Here is a 20,131-nt window from a genome sequence, read left to right on the forward strand (position 1 = left end):
ATATAATTTTAGACAAAAAAAAGTTATGTACATATCTTTTCATCCAATAAAAAGTGATGTACATATCTTTTCATCCAATCCTTTGTGTGTTTTGAAATAGATTTATATGTTGTGCGGAGATATATCCTATTACTTCTATATATATAAATTTTAGATAGTTATTCTGTTACTCATGTAAAGTAAACCATAATCCTTAAACCAATAATATTTCTTCATTTAACTATATCAGTCACTTACAATGTCTAACTATATCAGTCACTTACAATGTCACATCACTTCTCCTTAGAAAATAAATCTTTTGAATCTCAGATTCTATTATTTTGATAATATTTAATGTTTCAGTTTTATGCAATTGTAAAATAAAAACAATCGCATCACACCCGTGCATCGCAAGGGTAAGGGTCTAGCATATATAAAAATCGGCGTATAGTGTACCAACCTGATGAAATAGAGGAATAAAAATCAGCTATATATAATTTTATTGATAGCAATTATAGATATTATTTAAATAAATGGAGAGAAAACAAAAATCGAAAAATTTCTCCTCTTCTCGTAAAGTATCCTTGTGATTGTTCTTTGTGATTGTTCTTTGTGAGAGTTCTTTGTGATTGTTTCGCTAGATTGTTTAGTTTGTTTGTCAATTAATGTTTGGTTCAATGGGAAGTTCTTTGTGATTGTTTCACTAGAGTGTGAGTTTGGATGGTGATGGGTGGAGATTGAGAGAATACCGTTTCAGTGGGAGAAAGAGGTTAGTTGAGGAGTGTAGTGCTTTGTTGGATTATGTTTCTTTGTAAGTTAACGTAAATGATGAATATCTTTAGAATCATAGTCATGTCGCAAATACTTTGTCAAGTTTGCTTTGCTTGTAGAGAAGATTGGAGGCTTTGATAGTCTTTTTATGTGGTATCATTTTAAATATGATGGTTCTTTTGAAAGTGTCATTGTTTGCGTGGACGTTGCTAAAGAACTAACTTCTAATGAATGAATGATTTAATCCGTATATAGATGTTTTCCATGCACTAGTACAGAAAACACTTTTTACATCTGGCCAAAACCCCATTTTACATCTGACCCCAGTCAGAGGTAGACGTACGAGAAGTAGTAAGTTTACGCTTTTTACATCTGACATTCGCCAGATGTAAAGGTATCCCCTTTTACCTCTGTTCTCGTGTTTCAGCTGACCAATTTTTTTTTTTTAATTAAATTGGACCTTTTACATCTGACCAAGTCACCAGATGTGAAATAGTAACTTTATTTAATTTTTTTTTTTCTTCAAAATCCTGCATTTTTTTTTTATATTTTAAATCCTATTTTGTAATTAAAAAAAAACCAAAATAGCATTACAATTCAACATTCAACCAAAATACAATTACATTCAACCAAGTCATTACAATTCAAATAAAATACCAAGTCTTACAATTCAAGCAAAATACCAACAATCCAAAGTGTTATAACATTCAAGCAAACTACAAGTCATTACAATTCAAAACATCCTAATTAATGTGAATCCATTGTAACTAGCTAGCTCCTAAACCTCATCATCGGAAACATCATAATCTACCTCGGGATTGTACAGGTCAAGAAAACAAGTAGCCTAGTTGTTTCGCAATTCATACATCGCCTCCTCGGTTAATGACGTGGGATCATCGAACACCTACAATACATATACATGATCAAGAATGAAGCATATGAGAAGTGAGAAGGCTAGGATTAAAATGATGCCATTATAATTCCAAATACAAAACACAGCTAGGAAACTACAACAGCTAATGCAGCTAGGAAACAGGGAAGGAAGTGTTCCAAGAAGACAATTGTGAGAAATGTCAAGAATTTCTAATTGTGGAAGAAAGTCCTACACATCTAGGAAACTACACAGCTAATGCAGAATGCAGAAGTACTAATCAGGCAAATAGGCAAATACTTATATATGCAGAATGGGTCGTAGACACTAACGTTCGGCCCGACTAATGCAGAATGCAGGAAACTGCAGAAAACCATAAATGCAGGAAAAAAAAGCGACAATCAAGAAAAGAAAAAAATACCTCCATCCAATTCTTTTGCATCAATTGACGCTCTTCAGCCATCTTCTCTTCAAATTCAGCTCTAAGTTTTTCTTCTAGTTGTGAGAGCTGCTCAGTGACATTTGTATTCGATGATGACCTTGAAGCCCTTCCAAAATAATAAAGTGAACCTGACTGTTTGAACTTGTAGCTGTAGTCCAAGACCTAGGATGATTCGAGTCAGATGTCTCGTCGGAATGGCTGATGAAAGTATATGTTCCTCTCGGTTCTTCTTGTATACTATTTGTGATCGGAGGCGGCAATTCTCTAATTATCCATAACAAATAAGCTGATGGCAAAGAAGAACACATTTGGATAAAGGAACTTAGCAGAAAAACATTCAAAATGATTATCTTAGACAGAGTGATTACCGATAACATAATAAAGAATCAAGTAAACAAAAGCTTTAACTCCATATATGAACTTTAAATGCCAATGATAGAAAAGCTGTCAAAAGGTGCAAGATTAAAACAGCATAAATACAGAAAAACTTATCATTAGTGAAACTAAGAAAAAACGCTGAAGGCAACTAAACTTACAGGTATATCTGTGTTGAGAGCTACTAATGCACTCGATGAAAAAATATAATAGAAATAATAGCTAAACTGATAACCTGCATACGCAGCAAATTCGTCATAATATACATGTTCGAATATATGAAAAATATCTCGATTGCATCATAGAATAATTTAGAGTCTATTGGATTATCTCTTAACATTGGTTTCTAACGCAACATATAGAGTAAGTGCAAAAACGAAGTTAACAATTAAGAGTTTTGAAAGAAACCTTCCACATTTCTGATGAAGCATTCTCTGATCGTACTTTCCGTAATTTGAAGAATAGAAGGAGACCTATAGAGGGAAAAGATTGAGGAAGAAGAAAATAACTGACTTAATGGATTGTAAACTATGAGATAGTTATTCATAAAGGAGACTAAGAATACATAGTAGCTTACCGTAGCAGCCTAATGCTCCAGCCAATATAAGTATCATTATTGCGAGAAATGTTTCATATACCTACACAATAATTGCAGCTATAGTTATTTATTGCATAGTGGAATTTGAACAAATCACTATTGTTCCGCAATACGTTGTTTAGCGCAAAATATTGTCAAATACCGGCTATAGCAGCTCTATAGCATTGTTACGTAGGGTAATTTGAACAAACCACTATTTTACACAATCTAAAATTGATAACACAGATAAAAAGCTATGTGATGCATGGAGTAGTGAGTGTTTAATACCCGAGCAACAATTGATGGATCGATTGGATTTTTGTCATTTCCAACGCAGATCAGTATGGCAAACGCCATCATCACAACAAAGGTTAGAACCATAATCTGGAGGAAGAAACGCATCAAATCTACTTGATATAGATAATTTAGTGATTAAACTTATTCTAAACAAGGAAAAAATTTGTTGATCCACTCCCTTTACCATTATGACATATTTTTGTCGGCTACCAATATGAATGCCTTGGATTGAACAGCATCTCCGGTGGCTTTTCATGCGACCTGAACCATGTTGTTCCCTCATGATACCTTCCAACAAGGCCTGTTGTGTCCTATTCTCGACATTATCCTCCTCATCGTCCAATTCTTCTTCATTTTCCTGATGGCAAAGGTCGACCCTTTGTCCACAAAACGATACATACACTTTATGAATAACCATTTCACTATAGAAGGAGAGCCTTAAAGCACAAGAAATTTCTGATACTTTTTAACTCATTGATACTATGGCATACCAGAACGATAGCAGAAGTAGAAACGCTGCTAAAAACACGACTTTGGGAGAGGCTGCAGCAAAATTTCATTAGTAAGAATGCTAGTAAACAATCAAGTTTCAAACAAAGCGACTATGAAAACATGAATTTTGAATGCACATACCCATAAGAATAAAGCCGCAAACACCGTACCAGCAATACCATCCATTGCAAGTTGCAAAAACAGTACTTGTAAAATAGATACAGTACCCTACGAATACATGAGGAAAAATATGTTCAAAACTAATGAGTTGAATGAACAGAATAAGCTATCGCGTATAGTTTCCTAGTTTTGAACTTCAACACATTGAATTACAACGCAAAATAGCAACACGCTTTATTGAAGGACTTACAAAACTAGTCTTACCCAAGTTGGAAGTGGCAACCATGATATGAAGAACCTGAAAAATAGTAGCTATTATAATCAAGACTTAGGACTAGAGGCACAAAAAAACTAGAATGTACTTCAAAGTTCAAACACTAGCATCTATAAAGAAATTTCAAAAATTAATGATCCGATGCTACTAACTTTTTGGCGTGTCCAACCAATTTGTTTACTTCGCATATGAATCCTGAGAACCTGTCATGTGATAGTGCAAAATTTTGTCACATAAGAGCAAAAGAAGCAATAAATAATTTGGATTATTGTAGCCAAGCTTATGAATATTTCTATAGTATAATCAGCAATTTAAGTAGAATTGTGAAAAATATTTTACAGTATATTCATTTATACACGTAAAACCAGTAAAACACAAAACTACTGCTTGATATACTTCAGCTAGTGATCAAGGGGCTACTAGCGAATTCACTCCCTATGTTTTCAATTAAGACTTAGGTTATGTTTGGCAAGGTCAAACCATCAAAATCTATATTATACTGGTATTAAGATATCAATTTATATAGCTATCAATTTAGTTTCACTTTGCTAAAATTTCCTCAACACAAAAGAATCAATTCAATCACAAACTAATAGCATAAACTAATTATTAGTAAGTAATCACAATGCAATAAGCTAATTTACCATTTCTCAAAATCAGAGAGAGAGATTACGGATAAGCGACAAAAATCACGACAGAAATTTATAAGCACTTAGATTTAGCTTAACACCAGTATTAAAAAGGAAAATCACGACAGAAATCACGAAAAGGAAAATATTTAAAAAGGATTAAAAAAGAAAGAAGAGTACCTGAATCGATGTGAGAGAGAAAAACAAGCTTCGATTCGTGAGAGTAGAGGCCGGAGAAAGAATGAGAAGCTTCGATTTGGAGTTAAACTTCGATTTAGAGTTAGGGTTTGTGAGAGAGAGGACGGCGGTGGTGGTGAGTTGAGAGAGAGGACGGCGCTGGTTCTTGCGAAGGTGAGGACGGCGCTGGGTTGCTGCGTTTTGGGTGCGAATTGAAGGTGAGGACGGCGCTGGGTTTTGGTTCTTCGTACTTGAAGGTGAGAGAGGGGTTTTGCTTCTTCGTGCGTGAAGGTGAAGAGGGTGGGTGTTGCTGGGTTTATTTCTTTTGATAATTGGGAGAGAGATATTATTTTTTATTTTTTTATTTAACCTGACATTTTACATCTGTGGCTAAATATGGCCAGATATATACATATTTTAGATAATTTTCACCATAATTACAAGATTGCCACCGCATTTAGTTATGCCTCTGGTACATTGAAGTCAGATGTAAAAAGTCTTGTCTATTTATTTTTCACATCTGTGGATATTGAAGCCAGATGAAAAGGTTACTCCATATAGCTTTTTACATCTGACATATGCTCGTCAGATGTAAATATGAAGTGTAATATGTCATATTTGTACTAGTGATGCTCATTTACGATTTTGTGGGGGGTGGATGCGGGAATGACAAAACTATTCAACATTTGTTTTTTGAATGTTATTTTTTTCTTCACCGGATTGAAAATTTATATCACATGATAAAAAATAATCATAAGAAGAATATTGTAGTTGCTTGCCTGCTCATAATTAGTATTTTGGCCGATTGATCTTTCAACATGTTACTAGTAATACTTGGTTTCAACTATCACAAGAAAAATTAGTACTAACATTTGTACAAAACATACACTTAAGCTATATCCATTGAAGCTACTATCACAAGAAAAATTAGTACTAACATTTGTTATACTAGTACTAGCTTTGAGCTGAATCATTACTTATCATCATGAGAAATGTTGGATCTTAGTGGTGGTCCAAAATCCAAATAAAGTCCCTTTGAATGGCAATCCCAAAATAAGTTGTCCCTAGTTTTTTTGTCATTAACTGTAAGGTCTCTCTCATTAACTCCTTTTCTATACTATCCAATGGTCGTTATCATACCTTGAGATTCGTGTCTCCTTCTTCTCCAATTTGTTTTTCAAGTTTCAACATTATTGTGTTCATTAATCTGCATGTACCCTCTTGTTCATATTAGTTGACTTTGTATTGCTCTTCTTTCATTTTCCCACAGTCTTCGGATATTAGGGTGGAAAATATCTTAGAGTGTACAGTTTTGTGTAAATTAAAAATAGTACGCTAAAAAAAATAATGTGTACTAGTCACCGGCTGATGTGAAAGCATTCTTTTTAATCGACTTCATCATAATCAACTAATGTAAAATCAGTTAACAATTGGATCGTCGAAATGTAGATATCAATCCTAAATAGCATTATAATAGGCCCGATATATTATTACTGCTGCCCTTGTACGAATTCGACGTCGCTACCAATGTCGTACGAACTCGACATCGTGGTTCCCCATCGTTGTCGTGCGTGCCAAACATTCCTCTAATCTAAATTTAATTAGATGTTGGGGCATGTTTTAATTCATTTTGTTCATGTGATTTGTCCAGAACAAGTTGATCTTTCTATATTATTTGAATTCACATCCAATGGAAAGATCAAACATGGTATTCATTGTGAGGGCAAATATGGAGCATGCTACCTAATGTGCAAGCTGCCTTAGATAGATACCCCCCAATAAATAAACATGAAAAGCAATACAAATGATGGCCATATATTAATTAATTGTGCCAATTGGGGGAGGGTTAGCAAAATAGGAATCAAACGATGATTTTTTAAAGAAAAGAAAAGATATAGTAAAAGCTAGCCAACGGGAAGCACCTGAAGTGGGAGAAGGAAGAAAGCAACAAATAAAGATTGTACTACTATAAACTATAGTCTATAGGGATTGGGGAAGAAAATACCCTGTTTATTTTTGTTCTATATGCAACCACTTAATTACTAGTACAAATTTGCGGCATTATAAAATCACTATTTATTCCCCCTAGATTATCCCCTTCATAGGGACAGTTTTCATCTTAGGCAAAGTTGCAGCATCAAGGGTATCTTTAGTTTGAAGGAAAGAAAATGGAAATGAAGGAAATATGGAAATTGAGGAGTAAGTATAGACTAAGATTTAGTTTAAATTTATTTTTTGGTTTTTGACTTTTTCTTTCTTCATATTTTTTTTCCTTCTAACCAAACAGACTATAAAATTATGTTATATACTATTTTCGATTTCATATATAAGTAAAAAAAAGTTTAATAGATAACTAATTTATTTGGTCTTTAAGATGAACCAAATACATTAGTTATTCAATGAATCTAAAAAATTAATATTTGTTTATATATATTAGACCAAAGGGAGTACATTAATTGAGAAAGACAAAAAAAAAATTTAAAAATAAGTTTCATGGGAAGATATTAAAATAATTTTTAATTGGTTATCGATTATGAGAAGAAGAAAAAAGAAAACAAATTAAATGTAATACACAAGTAGGGATGAAAACAAATGCTTTTGTAGGGACTAAAAACGAAACAAATTTTTTTAGGAATGAAAACAAGTGATTTTTTTATAGGGACAAAAACCAAAATTCATTAATTTTGTAGGGACGAAAATCATATGTTACCCTTAACTCTTTTTTATAATAGTAGACTGTAAGTAAAACTTCAAATTTAGATCTACTACTATTTTTATTTTTTTAAATCAGCACTTTATTTTTTCTAAAAACATATACTTACCATCCCATATAACTATTTTTTAGGCTCCAAAAATTGAAGATCCGACTCCTTAGTGCACCCTGCGCCCTGCAAATGATGCATGTATTTTTAAGATTTTTTTTAAAAAATTTCATAAACAGTGGTATTTTTAGAGTGTGTTTGGACGAAGTAATAAATTATATTTTTGAAAATTTAGTATTCTAGCCAATTTAATTGAATTACACCTTTATTTTTAAATGTGTGTATTTGGGAAGAGTAATAAAAAAAATTGTTGTTATTATTTTTGAGTCACTTTTATAAATTTTAAAAAATTTTAGTCAAATTTAAAATTTGAAAAATAGAGATCGATTTATAAATAACTAACCCACCTTCACCATCCTGAATACGCCCTAACTCCCTCCACCACGACAACCCTCTCCTCCCTTGTCCAAATAGTACTCTTGAAATACTACTATTTTTTTTATTAACTCTCAAATTTTCAAAAAATATGATTCCAATAATTCATAGTTAACTGCAAAATAAGTAAAATTTAACAAAAATATAAGTCATCAAAAATCAAATTGGAATTTTCACAAACAATTTCTTCTAGAGGAGCTTGAAATAGAAATACTACCATTTGTTAGCATGATGAATAAAATAATCTCAATCTTAATTTAGCTAATTTAGTTCAATTGAGAAACACAAGAAGTGTTGCTTTAAAAGGATAATTAAGATTCCCATTATCAACATCTCATGATTAAAATTTTGTAAGGAGCAAGGACCACACACATACATAAGAAAGAAGCTTGTTTAGTAAGAATGAATATCAAATTTCTTTGTTCATTAATTGTTTGGAAAAGAAGAAAGAAAAAAAAAAGCAAATAAAACAAAAATATTTGTCTTTGAGAGGTGGCATGTTTATATTAGGTAGATGAGCTGTCAACAATGTGGGTTCTTTCTAAAGAAGAAAAACTGTACATATTCTCGTCGTCCAGCTCCCAGCTTTGTTGCAATTTTTTACGTGACTGTGACCTTTTGAAATTGACATGTTATATATACAGCATATTGGACCCACGTCACATGGCTCTACTCATACAGGAATCAAAACTTGGGGCGCGTAGGACCCTCATCCATTAGGAAGGAAAGGGGAATGGATTTCATCCGAGATGATCGAATAAACTTATAACGAATAATTTATAAGTTAACTTTTAGGTTATACTAGTAAATAAGTTAGTTAATATTGAATTAAGGTTCGTTTGAATTTGACTTATTTGTAAGTTTATGAAAAGAATTTATGCAAATAAATAAATTTTTATGTTAATTCATAAGTTTTTACTAAAAAAATTACTCATATCTTTATAAGCTGTTTTTCATAAATTATCTTGAAAAATTTATAATAGTACATTAAAGCTTATTTATTTGCATAAGATGTTTTGCATAAACTCAGATATAAGTTAATCCAAACAAGTCATTTGTGGTGTTTGGTAAAATTACCAGTTGAACTAACTTATAAATATAAAATGACATAAAAAATATATGTTTAATTAATATTTAATTATTTTTAGGTAAGAAGAAAAGGGTAAAATTGGAAGGGAAAATGATAAACTATAAGTTCATAAGCTGCTTGGTTTGGAAAATAAGTTATAAACTTTTTTTAAAAAATGTTTATCAAACAAATCTTTTTCGGTGCTATGAGCTTATAAACTATTAATTCAATCAAAATCTAGTCTTATTTGGGTTGATGTGGGAAGGCTTTGTGTTGGCTTTACTATGATCGATAAGTGAACCCATGGGTTTTCCTTAGTGGTATATTCTTGGATATGGATTGTTTTGGACCGGGTCTAAATTCAAAATGGTCTCGAGATCATGTCGAGAACGGTTACATTAGTTTAAGGTCATGCGTTTATGTTCAGCTGTCATAAAAATTGACATTTTTGAAATGATCGATATGAGAATCATTGATATTTATTGTCAATCATGACTTGTCAGTCATTATTTTGACAATCATTAATGTCGAGGACGCTAGATTCGCCCTCACATTAATGACATTGACTTCAGGCCTGAGACTATTCTCACTCTCTAAAATCTCTTACTCTATGCAAATACTAACTTGAACGTTGAAGTGTCTTGTGGGTACACACTCCCCCTTTCACCACCACCATACTAAAGAGACGTACCACTAGCCACGACTATTCCGATCATATAAGATCGTGAATCCTTTCTTATTTTTCTCTCAATCCCTTATCTGATTCTCTATTCTCTTTCAATCTCACTCTCTCTGTTTATTAAAAAATAAAAAGATAATTAATTAATAGAGATTCTGTGTGCGCGCTATTAGTTGAAAGTAGAGAAAAAAGGAGATAATCCAATGTGATACGCTAATGTGATATACAACTTTGTTATGAACAATGCTTATATAGTCACAAGAGTTTAGACCACATTTTTTGTCACACAAAAAAACATGGGAAAGGAAAAAAAATATAGTACATTTTTTAAATAATTATATGATTGCAGTGTTTTTTAATATGTGACTAAAAAAATGTCTAAATCCTTTTGTCCACACAACAATTGCTCCTTCTTTATATAGACACACATTTGACACATGGTAATGTTTTCATTTCAACTTAAAATATAGGGCAATTTTGTCAAAATAGAAACAACTCACTCTTCTTTCTCTATCTTTCACATGGCAATCTACTCCTCTTTTTGGGGCTTTCTTTTACAAAATTCATCGGCCCAAATAATATTTTTATTTTAAAAACAAATTATTTCACAAAAAATAAACTATTTTTTTTAGTTTTTAGCGGACCGGCCTACAAGTCCGATGGGCCAGCTCGAACAGTCAATGAAAAATACAGGCCCGATGGGCCAGCCTAAAAAGGCGAGTTTTTTTTTCATGTGTTTTTATACTCGACCCGTCCTAGAATATAGGGTCAATGGACCGGTCAAGTAGTCCAATCCATTTTGATAGCTCTAATCTCTACACACATGTTCATTGAAAACCGTAGCATAAAACTGACAACTAAACCGTATCATTTTTCATAGAATTTAATTTATATACACTGTTAGTGTAAAATTATTTTACACATGCGTCCAATAATATACAAACACATTATGTATGGTTTTTAAAAGCACATGTGTTACATTTATTAAATGATATGACAACACGTCATTAGATGCACGTGTAAAAAAAAATTTACAGTGACACTGGATACAAATTAAACTCTTTTTTATATGTTTTAGAAAACAGAATTTAAAATATGTGGCTAATGTCTTAAAAACCATGGCCTATTAAAAAAGACTATGAACGTATACTCCATGCTTGAATAACCATTTTTTTTTTGGATTAACTCTCTCATTCTCTCCAGATAATTGGCTCAAATAATTCAAAGTTCGACCATGAGTCCATGAGATAAGTAAAATCTGCTAAAAAAATATTTTTATCAAAAATTAATTTTAATTTCTCCAAAACAATTCTTCCTAAAAAGAGATCATTAACCATTATCATATGTTCCGTTGTCTAAAATAAAAAAAATGTTGTAGCGCCATTATGTAATTCAATATCTTTAATTTTAACATATGACTAAAATTAACAATGAAATGTAGATATGTTTTATCAAAGAATATTCTTACATGATATTTTTATATTCTCTCTATTACAATAACATATTTTAAAAATGGAAAATGCTAAACAGTGCCCCCGGGGCACTAGTTAAGGATGTAAAAATAGTAATTTGGCATTGGAGTTTGTGCAGTCAACTCCTCGAAAATTTAAAAAGTGTTTTTTTCTTTTCAAAACTTTCTATTTAAAAAGTGCTTTTTAAAAAGAGTTTGTGCATGACCCTTTAAAAATTCATTATCTTCTTATTAACAACTTAAAATGTAGATATGTTTTATCAAAAAATAAAAATAAAAAACGGTTTGACAAAGTACATAACCTTTAGATTTTTGTTGTAAAACAAAAAAGTACTCCATTAACTGTGTTTTGGCCAATAAGTAACTACGTACCCAGTAACGCAGTCATTCATGTACTCATCTCATGTTGATGAAGAAGAAGAAGAAGGACCACATATGGACAGGCTAGGGGACCACATCCATCACCGTACACGTGTACAATAAACAGAAGACGTACTCAAACGCACGATCAAAAAAAGTTAATTGCAGAGATTGCATAATAAGAGATAGAGAGAAAGTGTTTGCCATGTGCTATTCTGATATGCTGTTGCAAGCGAGCTTAAAGCTGTACACCCACACTAAAAAGAGACTACTATTAAAAGGTTATCAGTAACCTAAAAAAATTTATCGTTGTATTGGAAATTTATATTGTATAAATCATGTATAAGATTAACGGTTTATAAGTTTTATCACTAACCTCATATTTGATCTATAAATATGGCAAAAAAGAATCCAATATACATATTATAAGCAACTTGAGTACTTTAGTAATCATTGAAAAAATCAAATTTTTCTCTAATGTGTTTTTTATTATTTCTTCCGATTTTCATTATAAAAAATATTTATTTTTTAGATTAATTGTAAATTTGATATATCTAGACTATAATTTTGTCTAAATATACCTATTTTACATATAACTTAAAGGTTTATATGAAGAGATAAAGAGGGTAGATAACTCATTTGGGGGATCGATGAAAGAAATACTTCGAGTTAGAGGTCAGAATCTGAGTATGGAGATGACCGACGATGCAAAAAAACTGGGGGTACCCGCAGAAAACACTCTGACGCCCAAGTCAGTATAAACTTGAGGTGGAGGTCGAAGTTAGACATACCTTATTAGGTTGTGAAAATTTTATATATGGAGGTCAATGAATATGACATTAGGTCGGTGGATGTGACATTGTACTTGATCCAATACAGCCCACAAATAAAGTCCATAACAATATTAATTTTACAAAGAATCTAAAAAGTGAAATTTTTTAAAGGATTAAGGTAGTAAAATCTCGCAAATAGTTCAAAACTTGTTTCGATAAATGACTCGTGAGTTTGATCATGAACCAAATGAGTTGAACATAAACTATATATATAATTCGACTCGTTTAACTCATATATACTTTCTAAATCTTGCAACTTTGTTACTTGTTTGCATTTTTGGTTTTGTATATTTATGTCGGTCTGAATTTTGTACATGTTTATCCATTATATACTTGGGATGACTTTTATTTTACTGTAATATTTGCCTTTTCTTTAAAATAAATAGTTTAAAAAGATAAAGATCCAATTTAAAAATTTTGGCCTGACTTTAAAATCATATGATTCACTTAACGAGTTAAACTTAACAAATCGTACCTAGTTGTTTATGAACTTAAAACGAGCCGAATTTAAGCTAAAAAAATTAGTTGTAATGAACTCGAGCCAATTTTCAAGCTGAACTTATTCTTAACGAGTCGAACTTATGCGAGTTCGACTCAACTCGACTCATTTTGAGAAATTGGACCACATATAAATAAACTAGAATGGAGTGAGTACAAAGCACATCTAATCATGCGACACGTCTTTTTAGGTACTCTCTTTAATCACTTTCTAGTTTTTTCATTTTTAGCATCTGATTTAGGAGGAATTCTTAGTTAGTTTGACACAAATTCAAAAGAAAATTATTTGGATTTGGATCTCTCCAATTTTTTTTTCATTTTTCTCTATTTTTTTTAATAAAAAAGTGATTTTTTTTTTCATTTTTATTCTTTATAATTTATCAACCATTAGATTAAGAAAAATTAGAGAGGATCCAGATTCCTTAGGTACATAGTGAGTATAAAAATAATGAAAAAAACAATGTTGTCAAGCTTATTTCTTTTCTCTTTAACATTTTTCTTTATATATACGAGTCTAAATTAAGTATTTCTTTTAATTTAGATACTCTCCATCAGAAGTACCCTTAATTTTTTATTGTTAATTTCCACCACTAAAACATTAAACATGCGGTCCACTTTTTTATTTTTATTTTATAATTTATTATAATCTAATTATTATTTTCTTTCTCATATTGTACGGTTGAATTTTTACATGAGAAAATTGAAAAAAGCTTCAAGGAGAGGATCTAATTTTTTTTTTTGAAACAATCTAAATTTAATTTTGTCACTCACAAAAGTGAAAAAGGTAAAAATGAAATACTCATTTTAGTTTATTTTATAAGAAACATGTTTTAAATTCATTGTATAATTGATGTTTTTGGTCAGTAATATATACTGATACATTCATTATTCAATAGATTTTAAAAGTGAGTAATTTTTTATGAAAAAGATCGGAGGGAGTAATTTATATTTTTCTAAATAATTATATGATACACATTATTATGTGTGTGTTCGCATTTTATACTTAAAATCTTGTGTTAATTCAAGTATTTTTCATTGAATCATGCTAACCAGCGCAAGGAAAAAAATTGTATTAAAAGTAAAGTTTTATAAAATAAAAAAAATTATAAATAAGTAATATATACATTTGAATTCCAATCAAATTAAAAAATAGATAGCTTCATTGTAAAAGCTGAAATATATCCAAAAACAAACCGTACCGTAGATAGACCTATAAGAAATGATAAGCAGAGTACTACTTGGTGCTCTAGCTTTTTCTTTTAATAAAGCTGCTCTTGGAGTTTTCCTCTTGTCCCCCAATCCCCTCCATGAAAACTATGTACCTGAATTCAGCTGCCCATCCCCTTTCGTGATCACCTGCTCGAGTATATACGAAGAAGATAACAAGATTCTGTTCCATCTCCTTAATTCCCACACACAACACGTTCATGACATTTCTGCTCCTCAGTCCCCACTATCTTGGTTATGAATCATCTCTTGTGTATAATAAAATTATGTTAGAACTGTGTAGTCAATATGTTAAAAATATAAAAAATTGTTACTTTTAATACAATTTTTTTTTTAGCGCTGGTTAGCGTGATTTAGTGTTGTAACTCACATGATATTTTTTTTTGGTATGTACTTAGATAATTTTTTAATAAACACAATATAAAAAAGTGACAATTTTATAAAATTAACTAATGGGGCGGCTCGCCACACCTCATCTCCGGCCAGTTTTTTTGCCGGAGAAACATGTACTTGAAGCAAATAAAAGATTGCTAGGGAAACAAAGAAATGAATTGACGAGATCCCCACAAAATCAACTGAATTCCAACCATTTCTATCAACTTAAAAGGTCGAGTTCAAAATATCGATTAAGTCTACAGAAAATAATGGGTTTATTCATCTACTTCAAAAGAGGTAGATAGAGAGTGAAAGAGAGAAAGTAGAATTGAACCATTAGAACAGTAATAATTATCTTCTACTCACGAATTCCAAAATTTTTACAGCATAATTTTCATTAGGACCTAATCATTATTTATTCATAAATTAACCCTTCCCCGCACGGTCTTAATCATCATCAACCTTTCATCTCCGACCCCACACCATGCGATCAACCTTCAACCCCTTCTCTCTCAATCTCCCCGCGATTCATTGATCATTTTTTACAGAGATCGAATTTCAACTATACACCATTGCATAATGTCTTATTTTTCTTCTTCTTCTCTTTGTTAATTCCACCATTGAAGAGTTGGTGGTTGTTCATCTGAGAAGAAATCACAAGTCTCATCAGTACCAAGAAAATTATGCTCTTCCATTTTCACATATTGTGTCTGAAACTGAAAGCTACTCATTGAAGATGGCGAAGACGATTCAGAACAATTGAACTTAAGTGAAGAAGAACCAGGAGACATAAAAAAGTTATGATTTTGAAGAACCCCAGATGAAGAAATCGCTGCGTTGGGACTGTTGTTTTCTTCATTCAAGATTGCACTTGAGTCGCTATCTGAAGAACCATCTTTGAAATCAGCAGGAAACAGAGAAGCTACTACATCACCTTTGAAACAGTCGTAGTTTAAGTCCTTAGAATCGGATCTAAGAATGGCAGTTTCATCAAAATTGGTGTTTTCTGATTCTTGCATTGTCAGCAACTCTTGTTTCACACAAACATCACTTTCAGTAGTTGTGTTTTCTTCTTGTAATTGTAATCTTGATTTCAATTCCTTAACCTGCCAAAATAAGCACAATTCAACTTTTTTAATACTCTTTCTACAAAAGGGTCTTCATGAAATTGAGTTATTTGTTGATTTTTTTAGTCAGATAACTTGGTGGCTGAAATTCAATCTTAAAGTGAATAATTGGAGCGTCCGAAGTTCGAACTCCGGCTTCAGGGTATGGATGCAACACCCTACCAATTGAATTAAACTCACCTATAATTATTTTATCATTTCAATATAATTTATTTTTATCATTAACAATACATAGCAATTAAACTCATGTCAAGTCTATGATGCATAACTGAAATAAGTTTTTTACTATATACAAATTTGTTTTTAGCCTTAGATCAATAAGTCTCACTATTTAATCAAATGCCATGTGATGTGCACATTTTAATTTAAAGATGATATTTTTGATCTAATGGTAAAAATATGTTTAACTTGTACATGTTATACAAAACCTTAAACTCAAAATAAAATGTATTTGTTTCAAAATGCTCTTACATATATAAATTAAACGTCATATCACTCATATGCATAATGCATTTGATGTAAATACTACTATATAGACAATATTATGGTGCACAAGTTGGCTTCTATTATTGGATAAAAAATCACAAAATGAGATCAAATGAGATATGATATGAGTTAGCGATCTGATGCTAAAAAACACACTTTTGTGCATAGTGTAAGACAGTTAACTTTCTTAATTGTGTGATCTAGTTAATAAGATTATACTTTTAGGGACTGATTAAGTACCTCTTTGTGCAAATTTTCATTGTCACGTTGAAGATTGTCATGATTAAGCTTAAGTGCATCATACTTGGCTTTAAGAACACCATAATCTCTTTCCAACTGTTTTGTTTTCCATCTAGCACGACGGTTTTGAAACCAAACAGCAACTTGTCTTGGTTGCAAGCCAAGTTCTTGAGCAAGCTTAACTTTTCTATCAGGTTCAAGCTTGTTTTCAACTTCAAAATTCTTCTCCAAAGCCTTAACTTGATCCACACTTAGTCTTCTTTTCTTCTGTCCTGGTTCTTCAACACAACCTTCTTCATCTAGTCCTTCTAACATCGATTGAAATTCCCTTCCATACACGTTGTTGTTCCTTGGACTTTGTTCCTCTATATAAAACCAAATTAAATCAAACATAAGTACATAGTAATAGTCATTATTAAGCTTTAAGTATAGATTATGGTTGGTATCACGTCGAGAATGTCAGAATCACAGTGATCTACCGTGATTTTGCATAAGCCATAGCGTATAGCTTTTGCAAAATCAGGATGAGTCGGTGAGAATGTCAGAATCACAGTGATACACGGATCACCGTGATTTTGCATAAGATACAGAGTTTAGCTTTTGCAAAATCACGATGAGTCATGAGTGACAGTGATTCTGACATACTCACCGTAATAGCAAAGGTAGACATAGTTTATGTTAAGATATGTAATTTAACTTTAAATGATGAGTTGTAATGCAATAGAGTGAAAGAAATAAAATAAAAAGATACTTTTTATAGGTCTAAATAATTAAGATGCTAGATTGTAAAAAATGTTGAGACATGACAATAAAGACCAAACACCCACTATGAATCTGTCTGATAAGTGTAAAACAAAAAAAATTAAATTAAATTATTATTAAAAAAAATAAAAAATTGAAGTCTGAAATAGGAATTAACCTGGTGGTGGACAAGTTGTCATGAGGGCACCTAAAGAATCAGAGCTACCAAGTCTCTTCATGAGTGTTTATAAACTAAGAGACAGATCTAATTAAAAGATTAAGGTTGTTAATTATGATTAGTGAACTAAAAACTGAGATCTGAAGAGAGAAACAAAAAGTGAGAGAACAAAGATTATATTTTGTTGTTTCACTTAAAAGGAGAGTTATGGTATCTTAAACAGTGCCAATTAGCACAAATGTTTAAGCAGTTACAAAACAACAACATAGTAACACCATTAATAACTTCCATGTGTCTACCTTTGTTTTTTCTCAAAACTTGTTGTTGGTGTTCCTCTTCATCCATCAAAGAATTACAACACACACAACACAACAAATCTAGTAGTGACCAATTAATTTTTTTTTGTGACAACACTGTTCTTGTTTTTTTTTTTTTTTTAGTTTTTTTTCTACATGATTATAGTGTCAAAATTTTATAGGTTGAGAAAGAAACAAACAGAGGAAATTGAAAGGAAGAGAAAGAGAGAGGGTTTTGAGGGTGAAGAAGTTCAAAGGCAAGCTTAGTTCATCTGAGTTTGTGAGTATAAATAAACCCAAGTTGGGTTAGAATTTGACCAGGGTTAAGTGTGACTGGTACTATGGTTGGATTGGAGATATATGAAATGTAAATGAAGTCTAAATTCAACTCAAATGTAATGCAACTTTTTTTGTGTTTTGACCGTTTCCTCAAGGGGAGGGAAGTGTTTATGGAACTGTGCACACGCGCGTTAGTATCCAAACGGCGTGGCTTTCGCCAGCTTGAATACGCCATTTGAGCCGACTAAGATACGTGTTTCGTCAGTGTTTTACTGTGCCAAATAGCCACCACGCGCCTTGCTAGCATGTGGCTAACCAACTCTGTAAAAGTAATACTTCCCGATTTTAAGTTAAGAGATTGATATATCTAAAAAGTAAATTCATTCTTATATTAATGATCGAATGAAGTAATTGTTTGGAAAGTATACAAGTATGGTTGAGCATTGGTCGATTTCAGGTCAAAAATCGCAATGACTTAATTTGGACTCGATTTTGATGGTCTACATATTTGGTTTATTCGGGTGCCGAATCATATGGGTGATGGGTAGAGTGAGTCGGTTGTTACAGGTTAGATTGAAATCTTGTTGTTACATCCAAAACTCACTTGATCCATAAATGTTTATTTTTCAAATAGTTCAATATCACGTACACAAAGACAATAATAGATCAAGTAGACGAGAAGTATAAACTAAATAAAAAAAATATTACATCTCATTCATCAACATATTAGAAGCTTGTAAAATATAATATTTATCACCTCTATCAAAGATGGATAAAAGCAACAAAGCAAAGAGTATAAGAGATTGAGAGCGAATAGGTGCTCGAAACCGAAGATTTTTTTAAAAAAATTTGCATCTTAGTGATTGTTCGGTGGGTTTCGGTTTTGTATACAACAATTCATGACCGTATTTTCCCTATTTTTGACTTGAGACACGACCTGCATCAAATCAGATACTTTCATGAATTGACGGTTATGTCAGTTTCGAGTCGAGTTGCGGGTCCGTGCTTAGCCCTAAATACAATTAGATAAGTGTTTCACCTTAGAAATAAGAGTGATGCTAACATTTGCATGAAGAGCACGTGAGATATTCAAATAGTAATTACATTTTGAATAAAAAACATTGATTTTTAAACGAAATTAGTACACTAACAAGTGCCTTAATTAAGTACACATGTTAGCTTTTTCCAAGAAACACTTATTTAAGATAATTATTGATGATTAGACTTTTTATCTCGGTCAAAATCTCGATTACCATAGTTTTTCTTTCTTAAAATCAGAGAGTTAATACAAAAAATATCTTAATGTACAATGTTAACCCTAACTTATATTTTATGCAATTTGACTCTTATATTTTTTCTCTTTATAATTTGGTAATTCTCATTCCAATTTTTTACCGCATTTACATTGATATCATTTACTAACGCGACAATCAACTATCATAGATAGTGTGACTTATAGGTTGGTTTAAAAACAAAAAAAAATAATAAAAATGCAACCAAGATATTGTATTCAAGTGTTTTTTTTTAACGGCAAATATAATATTATTAATAACCAGGTCTCTGTACAAGACGAACAGAGACTGATAAAAGAGGAACTATAAAACAAGGAAAATGCTAAACAGTGCCCCCGGGGCACTAATTAAGGATACAAATATAGAAGTTTTATCTCGTAAATTGTGCATTCAATGTTTTAATGATGTGAAAAGTTATTCTCTCTCATCATTAACTTTATCATTTGTTTCCTTTTTTAGTATGCTTAACTAGTGCCCCAGGGGCACTGTTTAGCATTACCCATAAAACAAAAGCGTCGTATATAAGCGGAACACCAATGAAAATACCAAAACAGATATCACCTAATAGAAGTCCACTTCGAATCTCATTCTTAGAAGGACACTCATCAGCTTCCAAACAACCAGAGAAAACATCAACCCAACCCCTTAAAGATGTCACTAGACTCTAACTCTCGATCTCGAATCAAAAGTTATCGGTCCATCAGATTTCAAAAGTAGCTCCGTGAGCCAAAAGTGATTAATAATATTATATTGTACTCGAGTGGTTAATTAGCTTCTCT

The 20,131-nt window shown here is 31.7% G+C and overlaps 2 protein-coding genes across 4 annotated transcripts; both read right to left on the reverse strand.

Annotated features, from left to right (window-relative positions):
• Window positions 1–1,346: 1,346 nt before the first annotated feature.
• Window positions 1,347–4,412, reverse strand: LOC123917013. Its single transcript, XM_045968616.1, has 12 exons — window positions 4,351–4,412; window positions 4,189–4,222; window positions 3,946–4,032; window positions 3,804–3,855; window positions 3,497–3,689; window positions 3,304–3,399; window positions 3,016–3,076; window positions 2,847–2,911; window positions 2,600–2,673; window positions 2,432–2,507; window positions 2,043–2,367; window positions 1,347–1,654 (listed from the first exon to the last, which is right to left on the reverse strand). The coding sequence occupies exons 1-9, from the start codon at window positions 4,384–4,386 to the stop codon at window positions 2,623–2,625; spliced, it is 675 nt and encodes a 224-aa protein (XP_045824572.1). The 5' UTR covers window positions 4,387–4,412; the 3' UTR covers window positions 1,347–1,654; window positions 2,043–2,367; window positions 2,432–2,507; window positions 2,600–2,622.
• A 10,637-nt stretch (window positions 4,413–15,049) lies between these two features.
• Window positions 15,050–18,239, reverse strand: LOC123917014 (homeobox-leucine zipper protein ATHB-6-like). Of its 3 annotated transcripts, XM_045968618.1 has the most exons (4): window positions 17,785–18,058; window positions 17,486–17,572; window positions 16,567–16,931; window positions 15,050–15,819 (listed from the first exon to the last, which is right to left on the reverse strand). In XM_045968618.1, exons 2-4 carry the CDS (start codon window positions 17,544–17,546, stop codon window positions 15,322–15,324), a joined length of 924 nt encoding a protein of 307 aa, XP_045824574.1. In that variant the 5' UTR covers window positions 17,547–17,572; window positions 17,785–18,058; the 3' UTR covers window positions 15,050–15,321. The 3 variants fall into 3 exon arrangements, with proteins under 3 accessions (XP_045824574.1, XP_045824573.1, XP_045824575.1); XM_045968617.1 differs by having other exon boundaries at window positions 17,486–18,239; XM_045968619.1 differs by lacking the exon at window positions 17,486–17,572 and having other exon boundaries at window positions 17,785–18,107.
• Between the last annotated feature and the right edge of the window lie 1,892 nt (window positions 18,240–20,131).

This window comes from Trifolium pratense, linkage group LG3 (genome assembly GCF_020283565.1).
Source record: "Trifolium pratense cultivar HEN17-A07 linkage group LG3, ARS_RC_1.1, whole genome shotgun sequence".
Taxonomy (NCBI): Eukaryota; Viridiplantae; Streptophyta; class Magnoliopsida; order Fabales; family Fabaceae; genus Trifolium; species Trifolium pratense.

Bases quoted from the DNA above. Each gene is read 5' to 3' on its own strand.
- LOC123917014 (XM_045968617.1), bottom strand. From the start codon at position 17,546: ATGAAGAGACTTGGTAGCTCTGATTCTTTAGGTGCCCTCATGACAACT. The intron at 16,932-17,485 runs GTTAATTCCTAT...GGTTTTATATAG, and splicing joins GACAACTTGTCCACCACCAG to AGGAACAAAGTCCAAGGAAC. The intron at 15,820-16,566 runs GTACTTAATCAG...TTATTTTGGCAG, and splicing joins ATGAAAATTTGCACAAAGAG to GTTAAGGAATTGAAATCAAG.
- LOC123917013 (XM_045968616.1), bottom strand. From the start codon at position 4,386: ATGCGAAGTAAACAAATTGGTTGGACACGCCAAAAA. The intron at 4,033-4,188 runs GTAAGACTAGTT...ATGTATTCGTAG, and splicing joins GGTTGCCACTTCCAACTTGG to GGTACTGTATCTATTTTACA. The intron at 2,674-2,846 runs GTTTCTTTCAAA...CTGCGTATGCAG, and splicing joins CTTCATCAGAAATGTGGAAG to GTTATCAGTTTAGCTATTAT.